Genomic DNA, 20,047 nt, shown 5'->3' on the forward strand with positions numbered 1-20,047 from the left:
ATTCTCCCTCTTCTGTGGTTAACAAACAGCTCGGATCCATGTCACTTGGTGAGCAACAGGGTGGGTGCGTGCGACAGGAGATGCGCTCTGCCCAGTCATCCGTAGTTCTATTGCAATGCAGAGACCAGGTTCTTCCTCACTTTGGTTAGCATATCATTTTGATGACGGTCTGCAGTCAGTCTTTTGTGGACTAAATTGTCTCGGGTGGTACTGTGCACAGAGGGCTCTCGTGGCCTGAACAAATTGTGTTCTGTGTGAGCTCATTTCTGCCTTCAACATTTTACAACAGCTTTGAAGTCTCTCCCTCCAACAGTTTGAAATGAATATAAAGTGTTTATTATAGCTATATATCATAAAATCCTATAGAACTGTGGTTTAAGGTTAGCACATTGCCCAATCATTATTCATTTAGAAGTGATTTGAACATAGTAATAGTCCGTATCACTAGGTTGCTATGGTAACAACACTTGGTTTTGTGTTATACTTAACTGGTGGTGAAACTCAAGATAGGTTGGTTTGTTGTTGTTGTGTTGTTTCGTGTTTTGAGACAAGGTCTTATACGTAGCCCACGTTGGCCTCGAGCCTCCAGTGGTTTTGCTTAGCCTTCCTCCTGAGTTCTAGGATTGCAAGCATGCTGCCACCCCACTCAGCTCCTGTACCTTTAATCTGAAGCATTCATTATGCTTGCACAGAAAGCTGGGCAATCAGCAGGCAGAGCCTCTTACACTTCCACTGGTGCCTTTTTGAAGTAGCAAAGCCTGGAGGAGAGCTAGATGCCATCACAGGTGTATTGGTCAAGCTGTATCACCAGCAGAGCTGATGGAGTGCAGAGAAAATTAGAAAAGGACAACATTCTGACGCAAAAGAGGTCCATGGAAAGAAGAATGTAGAAAGAAGACTAAGAAGCTGTAGGACTTTCTTGAGAATTAAGGCAGAGAACTTACTATATCAACTCAGAATTCTCTAAAGTATTCTAAGCACTTCGTGATATGATAATGTTAGTGGTATTCAGCTGCAAAGAATTAACTATTTATTTATGTATTTATATGTGGTACATGTGTCTGTTGGGGTCCATGCCATGGTACAGTCTTGCACAGTGATCGGAGGATCATTTTCAGGACTCAGTTCTTTCCTTCTACGGCATGGCTTCCAGGGATCGACCTCAGGTCAGGCTTACTGCCGAGCCAGCTCACCAGCTTGACTTCAGTTATCTCAACTGGAAAGGGCTAAGGGGTAGCTGCTAATAGATTTCACAAATTTGTTTTTAAAAATATGAATAAGCATGAAAAATGTAAGACTTGGTAGGCTGAAAGTTAATTTATATATATAAAAGGACTCACTGGTTGACTGAATGAAGAAATTAGTATTTCTGTAGTATCTGGTGTGAAATAGGTCTAATTTTAACTGTCCTAGAGAAATGTTCAAAAACTAAATTTAAAACAAATTAGAAACTCCTGTACTTTCAGTCTTAAATACTTTATTTGTAAATCTTGATGACATGTGTTGTTGTTAGGTATTTTGTTTTCTTGTTGTTGTTTTCCTGTTCTTAAAAAAATAAAGCTAGGCATGGTATTTCTTGCCTTTAATCCCAGCAGTCAGAAGACTGATGTAGGAGAATTGCCATGAAAATCCGTTTTTTTTTTTTAAATCAAGCAAAATATAATGTAAAAAATGGGGTGGGGGGGGAGAAAAAAACAGAGTAAATGAATTTGAGAACTACAAAATTAACCATGTTTTATCTTTGTACAGAGTAATAAAAATGGGATACAATTATAGCATCACATTATAATATACTATATCCAGATTCATGTTTAGTTAACCGTATAGAATACTTTCTATAGATTTATGTTGAATATTATACCTATTTAGTTGGTACTTCATTTATATATGGTTTTGGGATGTAAGAAAGGGAAGATTCAGTTTAACTCCCACAGTTTTGGCCTCAGTGCCTGGTGAATGATGATGCCATTTAGTGAGGTTGACTAGCCTGGAGAGAGAAATTAGGAGGCTCTTTGTTTGGGTGACCATGTAATAGTCATATATATAGTCATATAACCTTAGAGAGGTTGTATGAGGTCAAATATCACTTGTGTTTGGCAGAAACTACATTGTAAATGTAGTTTTGTGATAAGGCCTATGAGCAGAATTGGCCTAACAATGGGAAATGACTTAAGCGCATAGGCTTACCTATGGCAATATGTGCTATCTGAAGATAAACGGTACTTAGAAGTTCAGACAGCCTGCCTGTCGCCAGTCTGTCTCTTCTGGCCTAATGTAATAACTTTGTAACTGACTTCCTCATGTCTGCTTAAGCCACAGTCTGTTCTTTACTAGCAGAGTGACCCTTTGAAAAGTGTGTATATACTCCATCATTTTCCCATCTAAAGTTTCTTTAACCCTTGAAAACTACTAAGTTCACACCGTGTCTTATAAGCTACACATGAACCGGCCGTAATCTCTCTAACCTTACTTTTGGCCATTCTGCTTGCGCATTGTGTCCTTGTCAAGTCCCTTCAGTCTCCTGACACTGCTCAGTCACTGTGGTCTTGCCTAGTAGCCTTCAGTCTGCTAACACTGTGCTCACTTGCTGTGTTCTTACTGAGTAGCCTGCCTCCAGTCTGCTAACACTCCGACTCTTTCCTTCTCAGACAGCTTAGACGCACGGTTCCCACTCCCAAACTGCCTTGTTGTTGATGTTAAGCAATTTCTACTTATCCTTTAAGTGTCAATCTCTCAAAACATGTGACTTTCCAGTATGCAGTATTTCCCCCTTTCCCTCTTTGTGGCTTGTTATTTGCTCTCATTGGATCTGCAATCCTGTATTTGTTCGGAGGATTGTTTTGTATATACCTCTCTCCATATTCTTTATGTGTTGTTTGTATTCATTGTCATATATGTGCAGTGTATGAAGTCATATCAGTTTTATTGGTACCAATATTTGGTCAGTTTTTTTTTTTTTTTTTTTTTTTTTTGTGGGGTGGGAGATATGTTTTTGAGACAGGGTCTTTCTTTTAGTGTTGGCTGGCCTGGAACTCTCTATGTAGACCAGACTGGCCTGGAACTTTCAGAGATCAATCCACATGCCTCTGCTTCATGTGCTGGGATTAAAGGTGTGCCAGTATTAATTCTTTAAGTGATCAGAGCTATGGAAATGATTTCAATCTGGAGAATTTAGCATAATAGCCAGATTACATATTGGAAAGTTCATCTGGGCAACATTATAGATGAATAAATGGAAGATAAAGATTGAAGAGAGTCGGACCATACAAGAATTATTGTAATAATCCAGGTAAGAGACAATGAAGAATCCAGTCTAAGGCAGTAGGAGTGGGAAGTGAGTACATTTTAAAAATCTTTGTGAAGTAGAATGAATGGAACTTGGGTTTGGGGCAGATTGCTTGTCTTATCTAGAAGTATGGATTATTACTACAAAACAATGACAGTAATGGTAGTAATAAGTGGTACTTTGAAACTGTTTAGCCAGTTTCATAATTAAGAGAAAATCATGTCTAGGTATCTTGATAAGATTATAGTAAACCATCAGAAAGAGAGCTTTCAGAAGAAACAGATAGTTATGGGGAAAAGAAGCTATGTAAGATATCTTTTTATTTATTTTTATTTTATTTTATTTTATTTGCATGGTGTTTTGCCTCTAGATATGTCTATGTGAGGGTATCAGATCTTGGAGTTATAGACAATTGTTAGCTGCCATGTGGGTGCTGAGAATTGAACCCGGGTCCTCTGGAAGAGCAGTCAGTGCTGAGCCATCTCTCCAGCCCTGTGTAAGATATCTTTTGGTAGTGTGTGTATGTGTGTGGGGAGATATCCTTTAAATGTTGGCTTTGAAGTATCTTAGTCTGTTTTCTCTTGCTATTAAAGAATACTTAAACGCTGACCATGGTGACATATATCTTTAATCCCAGTACCTGGGAAGCAGAGACAGGTGGATCTCAGTGAGTTCTAGACCAGCCAGGTCTGCATAGTGGGACCCTGTCTTTAAAATATATGTATGTGAAAGAGAGGAGGAAGGATAGAGATAAGGAGAGAGGGGAGGGGGAGGGGGGACTGAATAACATAAGGAAAGAGCTTTTGACTCACAGCTCTGGAAGGATCTACTTGACTTTTAGTTAGGGTCACATTCTGCTCCATGCATTGTAAAGCATGGAGGGACAAGCAGAAGCATATTGAAGACAGATGTCTGGTGGGAAAGCTAGAGAAAGCTAAGAAAACCAAATGTGGTTGGTGACAACTTATTGTACCAGTAGCTTATATGGTCCTTTGAGAAAGAACTCACTCACTCCTGCAAGGTGACATTACCCACTGGTGAGGACTCTGTATTCATGATCCAAACAACTCCCTATACTGCTCCATAGACTGCATCCAGGCAGTGATGTATTTAATTATTCAAAGAAAAAAATTCATCAGTGAGATGAACTCATTGAGTTGCTAATAACTGAACGTTATTAGCAACCTTTTTATCTTTGGTAGCTACCCCCATAAAGAAATCTAGGCGCTACTGTGAGAAAATAAACAATATAGAAAGCACCTAGTCTCCGGGCCATGGTGGCGCATGCCTTTAGTCCCAGCACTTGGGAGGCAAAGCCAGGTGGATCTCTGTGAGTTTGAGGCCAGCCTGGTCTACAGAGCGAGATCCAGGACAGGGACCAAAACTACACAGAGAAACCCTGTCTTGAAAAACAAAAAAAAAGAAAGCATCTAGTCACCTTGATGGCAATTAAATACACATCTACAGAATAAGTATCAGACTTTAAAAGAAGCATACTGTTTCTTTACAAATATGAAAAAGAAATAAAATATGTAGTCAGAGATCTGCTTTGTTGCCCAGGCTGATTGAAGCCTTGTGCTCAGACAATCCTGTTTCAGCCCCTGAGAAAGCTGGGGCTACAGGAGCATATATCCCCCATCCCTGACTTTGTCTCAGTAGTTTCTGTTTCCATTAACCAATATGTTTTCTGAATAAACAGAATGATGGGAAAAAATCAAATAACAGACATTGTTACATGAGAAATACTTTATCATATTTACAAAATTTAGAGTTGTGGACAACTTTATTTAGAATTAGCTCTCCTGTGCTAATTATGGACAAAGCCCAATGGTATCTGTGATGTACTTTGTTTGCTGCCTAGAAGAAATTATATATGATATATATAAAAATAAATATATATTACATATGCATACTGTATAATATATATGCATATGCATGTATGTGTGAATGTAATTTGTGTATATATGCATATATAACATATACACATAAATATATTTATGCACATATATTTGCATATAATATATGTAGATATATGTAGATATGCATGTATCTACATACATAATTTTTATATATGCATAATATATATATATAAACTTACAAATATTTATTCAGATATTTAGATCTGTAGTTTTTCATTTTATTTTATTTTTTAAGTATTTTTTAAATGACAGTTAATTTGGGGGAGTGTGTAAGAAAATAGTTTTGTATGAGTTTAAGTCTTTGTCATGATTGAGCAAATTGCTTTATACTTATTACAGTGATAATCATTAAGTAGAAGTTGATGATCTTTAAGTGTCAAAAAAAAACCTTGGGGTCATTTTACCTAAGTAGGCTTCCTGTGGTGTTAATGCATTTATCTATAGGAGACAAGTGGGTAATCAGAATCTAGGAAAACTGATTTTACTAATTCTTCAATTGGATTTGTCATTAATTAAAAATATATTTCCTTAAAATCATACTTGTATACTATTACAAAATTGAAATTTTAACAATATTATCATGAGAATATTACATTAATGTTTATTTATGCAACACTGAGGACTGACACCAGGACCTTGAATACACTGAGAAAAAGCTATATCCCTGACCTTTAGTATTACTTTTTGTAATTTTTTTTTTTGAGATAATATAATTACATCATGTCCCCTGTTTCCCTTTTCTCCATATTACTTTTTTAGTGACAGAGTCCTAAGTCATGTGGCCTGGCCTCAGACTTGAGATTATTCTGGTTCCACCTCTTCAATAGCTGAGTTTACTGAACTGTCACGTCTGGCTCAAGTAGTGTTTTAGGTAGCCATTAAATATATACTGAATTTTTTATTTTTAATAAGTATCTAATGTTTGAAGCCTGTTAAATTAATGAGAAATACTAGTTCAGTATTTACTACCAGAACACATCTATAAATGGTACATTTTAAATTCTATTGGGAAGATAGGAAATTGGGAGTTCACTCCAGATTCTGTGTACTGTTAGATTTACTATCTACCAGTTGGGTATTTGGAATGAAATGACTAATTCCCCCATCACCACCCCACTACTCAGTGTCGAATCTGACAATTGGTGATATATTTCACTATTTGGACATTAAACTGTTATTTTGTATTTGATGTGTTTTCTATTAATCAAATCGTTTTCTATACTTCTAGGTTAGTTATTTTCTAACTTAGAATTGTCTCTGCTAATAGTTGACATCTACTAAGTTTTTATGTGATCAGCAGTATGTTAAAAATTTTACTTCTGAGCCAGGTGTGGTGGCACATGCCTTTAAACCCAGCATTCAGGAATTAGAGGAAGGTGGGTCTCTGAATTCAGGGCCAGCCTGGTCTACATAGTTCTAAGACAGCCAGGGCTGTCTTAGAGAACTTTTCTCGAGAGAAAGAAAGAAGGAAAGAAAGGGAAAGGAAAGAAGGAATTTTACTTCTGTCACCTCCTATATTTTCATAATATAATGAGGAGAATGTTATCATTTTTATTTTCTGTTGTAGAAATCAAGACTCTAAGACATATATAAAAACAAGTAAAGTAGATTGTTGAGTCATATCTGTTTATATGGGCTAGGATGGGTGGATGGATGGATGGATAATAGATGATAGATAGATTGATTGATTGATTGATAGATAATTAGATAGAGTTAATACTCTGCTATTGCAATATTGAATTAATAATAATAGCAACAACAGCCTAATATCACACTTCGTTGTACCAAACATTGCTTTAAATCCTTTTGTTAATTTCCTTAATCCTCACTGTATCCTCATGGAGTAGGTATATTTATTATCCTCATGGAGTAGGTATACTTACCATCCTTGTGGAGTTGGTATACTTACCATCCTGTGGAGTAGGTATACTTATCTTCATTCTCCAGATGATAAAACTGAAGCAAAAGAAAGTTATGAAACTTGTCTAAGACTACACACAGCTAGCAAACATTAGGAATATGACTGAGCAGCCCAGCTCTGCCATGTATGGTTGTGAATACTGTGTTCTTCCTCATCTGACAGTAAAGACAATATATATATATATATATATATATATATATATATATGATAAGTATTAAAGAAAGATTTGTGTATTATGTAACGAGTATGGACTTTGAAATAGTTTTTGGAATGTGTTTGCTGTTCCTTTTTAAAGCAATTAAACAAGGTAGAGGAAATCTAAATGCTCATAAATATCCTTTTAGTGATATAAAAACAACTCATTAATTAGGTCCTTGAAGCATTTTTTCTTAGAAATGTTTAGCTTATAATATGCATTTTATCACACACAGTGAATTACATCCATTTAAAAAATCATTTTATTATTGTATGTTATATGCATGTGTGTTTTATCTGCATGTATGTCTGCACACCGTGGGTGTGCCTGGTGCCCATGGAGGCCAAGGGAGGCGAGGATTCTCTGGAACTGGAGTTACAGATGGTTGTGAATTTCCATATTGGTGCTGAGAATCAAATCCAGCCTCTGTAAGAACAGCCAGTACTCTTAACCTCTGAGACATTTCTTCAGCCCCCAAATTACATCCATTCTTAGCTAGGGATCAGCATTCTCAGAAAACCCCATCTTAATAAGTTGTATGTAGTCATGCAAAGTGACATAAACCTAAGAAGAGTGGAATGAGGAGAGTTAGAAATACATTCTAATCTTTGACTGTAAACTCATCCTGGTCCTTCATTTGAAGAAGTCAAATTCTGTATTGGATAGTGTTCCTACCAAAGATACAATTTATGTGCAGCTATATGGAAATCATTAAACTCAGGAATCTGAAGTTTGAGTACCTAATGAAAGAGTCTGTTCCATTTATACAGTGATTGGCCAGTTTTAGCCAAGGCTGATGAGTTCATTAAGAGTTGGAGGGAAAAGTGTCAATCAGCTATATTCATTTTATGAGTGTATGAATATTGCCCCATTTTATGACTGTGTTTGAATAATTTTGTAATAGATGACTCTAGGAAAGAAATTGTGACTGTCATTGATTGCCTGGAGGCTTCTTGCTGGGCAGGGGTTGGCAGGCTGTTGTGCAAATGTTAATGAAATGTTTCTGCACTGTTCTCTCTTGTCCTTGCTTTTGTTTACTATATTCTTATAGTGATAATATATGAATGTATATAACTGTCTTTCTCATTTTCTTCAAAAAGAATGTTGTGTTGTTGTTTTTGGTAGGGGTGGGGTTGAGGGTTGTCCATGAAGCCCAGAAGAGGGTGTTGGATCCCCTGAGCTGGAGTTAACAGGAAGCTATGAGTGATCCAACATGGGTTCTGGGAATTGAACTCAGGTCCTCTAGTAGAGCAATACACTTGCTCTTAAATTACCCCCTCCCCTTTTCTCTCCCCAGGACAGGGTCTCACTATGTAGCCTTGGCTGGTCTGGAACTTGCAATGTAGGCAGATCTTGAACTCAGATCTGAGTACCTCTGCCTCCCTGGTATGGGTTTATTGATGTGTGCCACCATACCCTCGATTCCTTCCTTACCTTAGAGGAAAAAATAAATAGCAAAATGTTTTATAACATGTTTGGAAAGAACCAGCTCTAGCTCTTCCTGTGTCCTTGGATCATCCCAGGCTTTAGCCCCAGTTACAGCAACCTTAAAACAGTAGTGTCTTTGTTATCAGTGGATTGAAAATCTCAATGGCGTAACTAAAGGAAAAAGGAAAACTGTGTGGACAAATGACTAGCAACTCTAAATTCACTCAAGTGGTAAAGGACTGGACAGATACCAAAGTCTCATTCTTGATAGTTTTTTCCAAGGTAAAGTTTTGTGCTTTTAGTAGATTGCTGTTTTGTAAAATGCCTCCTCCAAGACCCTAGGTACAATGCTCAGGTGTTGACATTGGTGTAGGTCTGCTTTGGTGGTGGCTCATACCTTTAATCCTAGCACTTGGGAGGCAGAGGCAAGCGGATCTCTGTGAGGTCAGCTCCAGCCTATACAAAGTGAATTCTCAGCAAACCAAGGCTACATGGTGAGACACTGATGAGAGAGAGAGAGACAGAGAGAGAGAGAGAGACGAGAGAGAGAGAGAGAGAGAGAGAGAGAGAGAGAGAGACGAGAGGAGAGAGAGAGAGAGAGAGAGAGAGAGAGAGAGAGAGAGAGAGAGCGCACTTTATGGGTTTTAGTTCATTCCTAGTAGCTGTTTATACTAAGGATGGAGTCAAAACAAATAGAATAGAAATAAAGTGACTTTTATAATTTGAAGATGCCAGCTCTGTATTTACACTTTTATTTTAAAATAAAATTTAATCATATAAGTCAAGATTTCTCACAAGTTAGAACTTAAAACCTAGTGTAAGAATTGAGCTTTTTCAGTTCATTTGTCTCGTGGGGAATGCTTTCTCCTTTCTGCTCCAGTCCTTTATTGAAATGATGTTATGTTTCCTGGTTATAAACTAGACCAGAGGTTCTGTGAGGTTCTCTTTCAGTAAGTACTCCTTGTGTGTAGTGGAGGGGAGAGAGGGTATGTCCTTCATTGTAACAACAGTTAAGAGCCTGCATAGGCCTGTGCATCTGGTCAGTGGTAGACACTCGGTGGGCTCACTGCAGGCCCTGACACCCACTCTTGGCATTACTGTAAAAGTAGAAAAGAAGTGTGCGCAACCTGGATCTCTAAAGTTGTGATCTGTTGTTATTTTTAAGAAGAGTAATTCACTGTTACATCAGTTTTGGAATGGATGCCAAGAGAAAGAGATAACCACAAATAGGTTTTCTCTCTCGAGACAGCTAGCCAAAGTGTCTGATACTTGGTTTTGTGTCCATTTTTATTCCCTGTGTATGCTCAGGCTTCCACGAGCTGTTAATGACTATCAAATGGGAAGTTTTAAAGTTCTGTTGGATTTAGTCCTTGATTATTCTTTTGCTCTTTGGGGAGAGGGCTTTGAATAATCTCTACAGTTTTTGTGGCTTTGATTTGCTATTTTGTTTGATTGATTAAGGATTAATTTAGAGCCAGGATCTTACTAAATAGCCTTGGCTGGCTTAGAACTCACTATGTGTACCAGGTTGTACTCACATTTAGAACAATTCACTTGTTTTTGCCCTTGAATTCTGGGGTTACAGATATGTGCAGCCATGCCCAGCCAAATATGAAGTTTTTCTTTTTGAAAGATGGCCTCACTCTGGCCCAGCTGGCCTGTTTTTAGCTGTGGAACACAGGCCAGCCCTGAAATCTTGGAGGCCTCCTAAGTGCTGGGATTACAGCTTTGAGCACCGTGCCCACCTTTATTTGCCATTTTTAAAAAGACATTATATATTGTAGATATACCCTATAAAATTTTAAGGTGCAAAATTGTCCATTATTAAGAAATATCTTCTTTGCAAGAATAGTTAAGAATAAAAGCTGAACTATACTAAAATAATAATGCAATTTTAGAAAATGCCAAAGCACAGTGGACTGCTGCCTTGCCATAGAATATGTCTTGAGGAACGAAGATCTCAGTAGCATCTGACTGAGCGGCTCTGTGCAGAGCCCTTTCATCTTTCTTAAATTTTAGCCGCTGCTAATCCTTTCTGATGTTCAAGCAACTAAAAAGTAAATCATGGGTATTCTATTAAGTAAGGCTCTATTTATTATGTATGTCATTGCATGCTAATAGCTTTTGCTTCCTTAATGAAAGTGGTTTTAAGTGCATTTGATCTCCCTCTAAATATGAGGGAGTCATGTACACAAAGCTAGAAATTCATAATGTTGCTTTGAACTTTAAAGGAAAACCTAACATGAACAAAAATGATGACAAGAACAACCTAACTTAAGTTCTTTTAAATTTTAGGAAATGTCATATTTTTACTGGTTTCAGAGATGTTTTCAAATGTTTTAAACGCAATTTTCAGATAACAGTAATGAAAGGCTGAGCCCCAAGCCAGGGACAGGTGAACCAGTTTTAAGTTTGCACTACAGCACAGAAGGAACAACTACAAGCACAATAAAACTGAACTTTACAGACGAATGGTAAGTTCACGTCTTTGTGAAGACGTTCTTCGCTGTTGTGTAGAGTTACATTAGAGCTGTACTGCATTTTCTGTTTTGTTTTTGCTACACTGTATTGGTTGTGAAACTAGTGTGCTTTCCATTCCTTGAAGAACTTGTACATACATAGATTGGGGGTCTGTGGAGACAGTTCATTCTCAGTGGATAAGAGCCCTTGCTATGCGAGCATCAGGACCGGAGTTGGAATCCCTAGCAGCCATGTAAAAAGTGGAGCATGGCTGCACATGCCTGTATATGCCTGTAACCCTAGCACTGGGAGGCAGAGACTGGCAGATCGCTTGAGCTCACCAGTGAGCTTCCTGTTCAGTGAGAAACCATCTCAAGCCAATAGGTGAAGAGTAATAGAAGAAGACTCCCTAACATCTTCCTCTGGAGTGTGTGTGTGTTACACACACACTTATGTGCGCACAAAACAAAACAAGTTAAACTCAAAAAACCCCACAGATCAATAAGTCCCACCTGCTGATTAGGTGCAAGGCCAGGCCTGAGAATTTACATTTATAACAATGTAAGCAAATTGTGTTTGTCATCCTGGGATGTTTGTTCTGATAGAAAATACAAACAGTAATATAATCACCTACATTAGTTTCAGACATTTTAGTCTTTGTTCTCTTTCTCTTTCTCTCTCTGTGTATATATGTATATATACATAAGTGCATGATTTTTTTGCATTTTAGAACATTATTTTAATTATGCTGAATATACTCTGTTCTGCATTTGTTAAACTTAACTTTATACTTGTTTTAGTTACTTGTACTAATGGTTATGTACTAATTGTACTACTCCATTCAGTAGGATGTTCTAGATTAATTCTTTATTCCCTTTAAATTGGAAAATAAACTTATCACTTTTAACCCAGTGAGGGAAACGTCTTTCTTTTTAAAACTTTTCCTACCATTGGCATCGTATCTGTGAGATATTTTCAGAAATGAACTATATTTAGATCAAAAGATATTGCCAATTTATTTTTAAAGGACTTTCTCTTTTTACATTGGTAGTATATGAACATATTTTAATCTTCTGTTCAATGTATTTTTTATCATGATTTTTAAATAATTTTACTTGTTATTTAATTTATTATTAGAAAGGTTGGACTTTTATACTTACTTAGTGCTATATATGTTGTCTTTAATGACATTTCTGATTTTGTTCATGTATTAATTTAGCTGATTCTTAAATTTAAGAAATCAATTTATGTAAACATTTTATTATCTTTCCCACTATCTAAAGGCCTCTTGATTGAGCATTATCCAAATATTTTTATTTAACCTTGTTTAATTAACAATTTATGAATGTTTGTTGACAATATGGTATTTATAAATATATAATTGTGTGCTGGCATAATTATATAATGGATTATACAATAATTATGTCAATTATTTATAATCACTTGTAATTATCATTAATATATTAAGCCATGTTAATATATTAAATTTATGTAAATACATCATATACTGTTATTATAATATAAAGTATATTATGTGCAAATAATATATCACATGTTAATATATTATTAATACATAATTATATGTTGTGTGATTGATTAATATGTGATTATATGTTACTTTATTCAGTTCACTGGCCTCCATGTGTGTTTATGTTTCAATATATTTTACAGTAAAGCCTGATTAAATAGGATTTCAAATGTTATTGAAGACCTTCTGTGTGCCAAGGATTGTTCTAGACATTGGAAATGCTTAAGAAAAAATAGTTTTAAAAAAAATCTGTGCCCTCTGGAACTTACATTCTAGGTGGAGGAAGCGGACAATAATTACAATAAATAAGTGTACAGTATAGCATTTGGAAGGCACTAAGTTCTATGGAAGAAAATAGAGCAGGTAAGGACAATCGGGAAACCTAGGGAAGGTCAGTCATCAATGAGAAGATGGCTTGCATGTAGTGGAAGAACGTTTGAGGCAGAGAGACATCCTGCATAACGTTTGAGCAGCAGTCCTATATGTTCAGGGATCTTTTAGGAAGCTCATGGATGTGAAATGGAGTGAGCAGAGGAGAGACAGATGAGCGACAGGAAGGTCATCCAGGAAGTGAGGGGGTGTTGAAGAACACAGCGGTAGTTTTGGTTGCTGTGTTCATGTTGTGCCACAGGAGAAGGCAATGCCGGCTGAAAGACTGGCCGTAAGCAGAGTGAGAAGTCGCTAGAGCTATGGGCTGTGCCAGGACGGGAGCCGCAGAGCTGGTGAAGAATCCGATTCTCTGTGTGTTTGCAGATGACGTCACTGGGGTTTCTTCATGACCCCAAGTGTTTATCTAATGTTTTAAAGCATGGTGTCTGTGGCCCTGTTCCATAATAGATAATTTAACACGAGGTTCTCAAATTCATTATTTACTCAGTCTCTTCTCTCATCTTTCTATACGAGACTGCCTTCTTCGAAAGAATGCCTTCAGACAATTCTAAGTCTTATTCTCCTTTTTTTCCTTGGGTGCTAATTTCATTTAAAAAAAGATCATAAATTATATTATTCATTAGTTGTCAAATATCACCATTTTTATTTTTAAAATATTCAATATATTGTTGAAAGTAAAGCAGGACATTAAAACTATGCATCTTTTCTTTATTTCAGTATGTGTCTTGCTTTTTAGTTTTAGTTTCTTTAAAGACAGATGAGGACTCTAACTTGACAGCCTGAGGAATCTCTCTTAATCCCATTTTTCTAAAATGGAAAAGGGCATTTTTAAAAGAGCCTATTTCTAAGGTTTGTTGTCAAGATTTAATGGGATTTTGCAGAGAAAGTACATTAAACTTAGTACGTAGTGTGTATGATAAGCCCCAATAGCTGTAACAATAATCTTTTACAGATTGTTACTTTGCTGTGCTCTCCATCCTCTCTGGCTGGCTTTCAAGAGCCATTGTAGAACCAGGCGAGGGTGCTGTCGTTTGTTTCACATCTGTTATAGTGGTTTCCAGGTTTGCTGTTTTTCAGTTTCCTTGCAGTGATTTTGCTTTAAGGTTTCTGCCTGTGATCTTAGAAAAGCCTTGTTCCTCCCAGAATTGGGGAAAACCGTCTCTCATCTTACTTTCGTGTTCTGTATAGTTTTATAGTAAAACTATCTCCTTACTAGTTCTGGAGTTATTTTTTCTAGCAAGTGTGCTGCTGCTGAGTTACAGCATTACTGTCCCCAAGGCTGTCACTTGGCCTCCTCATTTCCCTGTGATTTAGAATGCCCTCTAACTGTGCTGAGTGTGTACTTGAGTGTGTGTCTTTCCATTAGTGGCTCTTTTCCTGTTAGTACCATAACATTTTAATCATCAGAACTACTGGACTCTGGCATTTTATTTATGTCTGTATCATAGCTTTCTCAGTGATGAAAAAATGCATCATATTTGGTTTTATTTTCCACAGTGTCTTTGTATTCTCTCCTGGTTAAAAAGATATTCATAGGGGCCTGAAAGACAGCTCATCAGTTAAGAACATTTGTTGTTTTTTCCAGGGAAGCTGGGTTTGGTTCCCAGCACTCATGGTGGCTCACCACCATCTGTAACTCCATATCCAGAGATCACATACCCTCCCTCTTCTGGCTGCTTCACACGCCAGGCAACCATGTGCTACATAGACATATATGCAGGCAAAATAGCCATATATTAAAAAGAAGGAAGAAGGAAAGAAAGAAATCCATGTTCTTTACAAAGAAAAAAGAAACAGCATGAAATATTTAACTGAAATAATCCTACTGAGATGACACTTCAGGCAGGTTCACAAACCCCCTGACATTTTTTCCTACATATATACCCATGTAGGTATAATATATTGTTTAAAATAATATCATATTTTATCTACATTTTAAAAAATATGAAATTGACTTTTGTAATTTGGCTAAAGGGAATTTTATAAAATCTTGGCCCAAAGTCTCTAGTAATTTGCCTTTTCCATTTATTTGTTTTCTGCATGTGTATGTGTGGGGGGCAGTGCACATCATGGCACAGATGTGGAGAGCCAACGACACTGTCTTTGGGGGAATTGTCTCCCTCTTCCCACCAGTCGGTTCTAGCCATCAAATCCGGTCATCAGGATTGGCAATAAGCACCTCGCCCCGCCGAGCCATCTCACTGGCTCTAAATTTGATTTTAGTCTCAGGTTGTTAGACATCTTCCTCTTTCCTTATCAACCCTCTCCTTACACATATGCCATGATTTCTTATGGAATACTTACTAAAAATTTTTGAATGGGTTTCATAATGTGCCATAGCCAGAAATGCTAATGGGACTATGGCCATCATCAGGTGGATAGTAAAATTAAAATGAAAATATACTCTCTTCTTACAAAACTGTAATGCTCAGTGAACATGCACATGCACACACACACACACACACACACACACACACACACACACACGCACGCACACGAGGTCTTGACAGTGTTCCACTGGGGCAGGCGGGGAGCAGTTCAAAAAGACTGAAGAAATGAAATGGTCAGGCTTCCATTCATCTCAGTTTTTAAAAGTATACAACGTTAGAGTCTAAAAGGGAGTATGACCAAATTCTATAAAACCACTAAAAATTCTGTAGTTCTGTAGATAGAAAAGGAGACAATATAATTCACCTAAAATTCAGTAGAAACTGGGATTGAAGGTGTGATATATTATATATGAAGCCCTATATTTGACACACACACACACACACACACACACACACACACACACACAGTCTCATTAAAGGACATGTAGAAGTGTGTAGCAGACTAGCAGCATCAAATAGTAAATAAAAATGCCCTCATTTAAAAAAATCTTTCTAAGATGAAGTGTACTGGAAGTCACCATGATTTCTTTTTTTAAAAAATGGCTTTTCAAGTACTTATGTTCTGAATTCTCTAATATACTTTTAAGTTGTAAAGTATCAAATTCTTTGGTTCGCCGTTGATAGAATCACTTATCTTCTTGTGACATAGGAGCAGTACAACCTCGAGTTCCAGAGGAAATGGGAGCCACTGCAAATCTGAGGGTCAGGAGGACTCCTTGGTCCCACAGAGCTCTGTGCCAGCACCTGAAGGAGACAGTGAAACAAGTTGGGTTATTTTGATTGTTTTCCTTATAAGAAACCTCAGTGCTGAATATCCACCTATTTTTTTTGTTCCCCAACAATGGGTCACTTTTGTTTGTTCTTTGTGTTGTGGTCTAAAAGCAGCAAGAAGGAGTCACGCCATACAACAGGGCTCATGTGGGAGGTTTACTGGGGGAAGGGCGGAGAAGGGGCCAGAAAGGGGGCAGAGAAAGGGGCAGAGAACGGTCCCTGGGGATGAGAGCGAAGGAAGAGGAAGAGATGGACATAGGCAAGGCCCGCCTTTTATAAGGGAAAGTAGCAAATGCTGAAGGTGGGTGCTCTTAGTGACTGCAGCTGAGGACCTATCCTGTCAGAACCCTAAGGGCAAGCCAGTACAGATGTCTAAATGCCAACACTTTGTAGAGTGAGATTTTGTTTTATTTTTACATTTTATTGTGTGGAGTACATGCCTGTGGAGGTCTGAGGACAACTTTGTGAAGGCAGCTCCCTCTGTCTACCTTTACTTGGGTTCTAGGGATCACACTCAGGTCTCCAGGCTTGCACTTAGCAAATGCCTCTGAGCCATTTTGTGGGGCCCTGGAGTGAGATTTTATTTGAATGTTAAAGGTTTCTATGACCCAGATAGAATTAAGAGCCATTTATTTAAAGGAATGTTGGGGTGTTATGTTTATATTTATTTTTCTTTAAAAAACTAGATTTAATGATAATTTTGTTTAATTCTAGGAGCTCCTGAAGAACTATCAGAGAAAGGAACATTTTCAGAAAACCTCACTCAAAACCAGATAGACATAGGTGGGTTATCTCGCTGTCTTTAGGAAATTGGCTCATATACAAAACTAAACAGCCTTAATCTGTGTAAATCTGTCTAGAGGCAAAGGTTACTTCTAAACAATGGCTGTGCCATATTCCTCATTTGTGAAGGAATCAGACTCTCCCTATTAGAATATGTCAGCTCCTAAGTTAAGTATGTAATGACGGACATGTGCTAACTTACATACGACTTTGTTTTCTGACAGCACAATCTGATAACTCCACAGCTGAGCCATTGGATCCTAACTCAGGAGAAAGGAATAACCCAAGTCCTGACAGCCCTTGTGGGGCCCCAGAAGAAGGCACTCTGTCTGAAACAGGCAAGGAGGCCTCTGAGCAGCCTGGCACTGAGAGTGCTGCCTGTCAGGGTAGCGCCAGTCCAGAACTCCCATCCCAAACAGAAGCCATCGGGCCTTCAGCTCACGAAGACACGTCAACCAGGGACTCTGCTCTCCAGGACACAGATGACAGTGATGATGACCCAGTCCTGATCCCTGGTGCAAGATACCGAGCAGGACCTGGTGATAGGTTGGTATGTTTTTTATAGCATAGACTATGAAAAAATGTTACTCACAAGAGCTTGTGTGAAGCCAACTGAGAAGCTCTCCGTTTTTATAGGTGTCACAACCATATATGACACACAGAGTTTTTAAACTGCAAATGATTCCACGTATTTTGAGCAAACTGTATGAAGAAGTGAACAGAAACCTCAGTATCTCGGCCACTGAGGCTTGTGCCTCAGTTTGTGGATCAAGAGAAGGAATGTTGAGAGTGACTACCAGGGTGTTTATAAAGTTCAGGTTCCGTTTAGTTGTCAGATTGCCCTGTAGAGATTATGGCTCTTGGTTTTTGTTTGTTTATTGAAATGGGGGTAGGGGGTCTCATGATGTAGACCAAACTCTGTGAAGCCTCAGACTCACAGAGATCCATCTGACTGCCTCCTGAGTGCTGGGATTAAAGGTATACACCACTAAGCCTGTTTTTATTTATTTTTTGTTTGTTTTTGTTTTTGTTTTTCAAGACAGGGTTTCTCTGTGTAGCCTTGGCTGTCCTGGGACTTGATCTGTAGACCAAGCTGGCCTTCAGGCTGGCCTTGAACTCCCAGAGATCCACTGCCTGTTTTTATTTTAATGTTACTTTTTTTTTCTTTTTTATTCTTCCTGGTAGTGTGATGGTTCTCTTTTGAGGAACACTATGTTTTTCTCTGTTTTCTAATAATGTAATGATTCAGTTAAGAAAAAAAAAGGTGCCGGGCGGTGGTGGCACATGCCTTTAATCCCAGCACTCGGGAGGCAGAGGCAGGCGGATCTCTGTGAGTTCGAGGCCAGCCTGGTCTCCAAAGCGAGTTCCATGAAAGGCGCAAAGCTACACAGAGAAACCCTGTCTCGAAAAACCAAAAAAAAAAAAAAAAAAAGAAAGAAAGAAAAGAAAAGGTACAATGGGTAATAAATATTGTAGCCCTAATAGAGAAGTGAATTGTTAATATGTTTGTATGATTTTTTTCCATTCTTTGATTTTATGTGAACAGAAGGAAACATTTTATTGTAGGAGGTAAAATACCTTTTAATGATCTTTTAAAGTCACTAGGCCTGGTGGTACAGGCCTGTAATCACAGCTGCTTGGGAGGCAGCAGTAAGAGGATCACAAGTTCAAGGTCTGTCTGCAGGGCTTAGTGAGACAGCCACAACATAAGAATAAGAGGAAAGAGGTGGGCGCAGCACTCACTGGCTGTGTGTGGGAGGGCCCTGTTCACTCTCTGTACTCAAGTGTTCCAGAAAATCCAGTCTTATTGTTACAGTCCTAATTCACACAGGAGTGAAGTTCTGTTCGGATTGTTTCAGATATTTATGTGTTGAATAGACTTGTTTATGAAACATTCAGTTTATACTTCGGACATAATTAACAAGATTATATATTATACATGTATAATGAGAAGATTAGTATACCATTAAAATTTGCAGTCTTTTCAGGCATAGTAGCTCATACCTGCAATCTGAGTACTTGGAAGGCTGAGGCAGGAGAACTGCTTTGAGTTTAAGGCCAGCTTGGGATATATAGAACATTAAGGGTAGCCTGGCTATAGAATGAAATACATTCAAAGTAAAAACCCAAACATTCACTACCTACTAGCAGTGTTTTCCCATATATGGTGCTTTATTGATTCAAAGGGTCGGTTTCTTTTATATATGAAGTGGGGCTATGGTTATCTAAAATTATTATACAATTAAAAATGAGTCAATCATAGGACCTGGTTCACATTGAAAATACTGATACATCTCTTAAACAACCCATGTATTTTCTGTATAAGACTGCCTAATCCTGAAAAGCAATTACATAAAATTGACTTGTCAGCAGCAGTACTGCATGCCTATAATTTTAGCTACCTGGGAGGCTGAAGCAGGAAAATTATGTTTAAGGTTTAACCTAAGCAGTTTAGAGAGACCCTCTCACAAAGCAAAAGGGAAAAAGGAATGCCTCTAAGGAGTAAAGATCGATGAATAGAAGTATTAAAAAGGGCAGCTTTCACCTCAGCTCTGCTAACCATGGAAGGGCGTGGTCCTTCCACCAGCTCTGGAAAATGTTTACTTTGCTAGGGTGCTGTTCAAATAATCTTTCCTTATATTGTGCTTAAAGATTAATAAAATACCTTCCACCTGTTAATCATCAACCTCCCATGGCTTTTGATTGTTTGGTTGTTTTGTTTTGAAATAGAGTGTTGCTATTAACTTTAGCTGGCTCTGTAACTCAGGCTGACCTTGAACTCTCAATCCAAGTGCTGAGGTTACAGGCATGTTCCACCAACCCCTGGCTCAGCACTCTTTATATATATTTTTAGCAAAGAAAACTTAGTTCTATTCCTTAAAAAGTCATTACTAAATGTATACAGGTAAAGTTGCCAAGCTTAGAACAAGTTGAAAATCAAACTGATCATTTCTAAAACATTACCATTTTTAAAA

The 20,047-nt window shown here is 37.8% G+C and overlaps 1 protein-coding gene across 4 annotated transcripts in view; it reads left to right on the top strand.

Annotated features, from left to right (window-relative positions):
* Window positions 1–20,047, top strand: part of Dcaf6 (DDB1 and CUL4 associated factor 6) — a 115,113-nt gene that overhangs the window by 73,842 nt on the left and 21,224 nt on the right. For 3 of the 4 annotated variants that reach the window (XM_028864384.2, XM_028864385.2, XM_028864386.2), the window contains 5 exons: window positions 1–60; window positions 11,107–11,224; window positions 16,168–16,283; window positions 17,004–17,072; window positions 17,297–17,618. In XM_028864384.2, coding sequence (XP_028720217.1) covers window positions 1–60; window positions 11,107–11,224; window positions 16,168–16,283; window positions 17,004–17,072; window positions 17,297–17,618 — 685 coding nt within the window. The remainder of the gene's footprint in view (window positions 61–11,106; window positions 11,225–16,167; window positions 16,284–17,003; window positions 17,073–17,296; window positions 17,619–20,047) is intronic. The other variant, XM_028864387.2, reaches the window with a different exon arrangement.

Source organism: Peromyscus leucopus, chromosome 15 (assembly GCF_004664715.2).
Source record: "Peromyscus leucopus breed LL Stock chromosome 15, UCI_PerLeu_2.1, whole genome shotgun sequence".
Lineage (NCBI taxonomy): Eukaryota > Metazoa > Chordata > Mammalia > Rodentia > Cricetidae > Peromyscus > Peromyscus leucopus.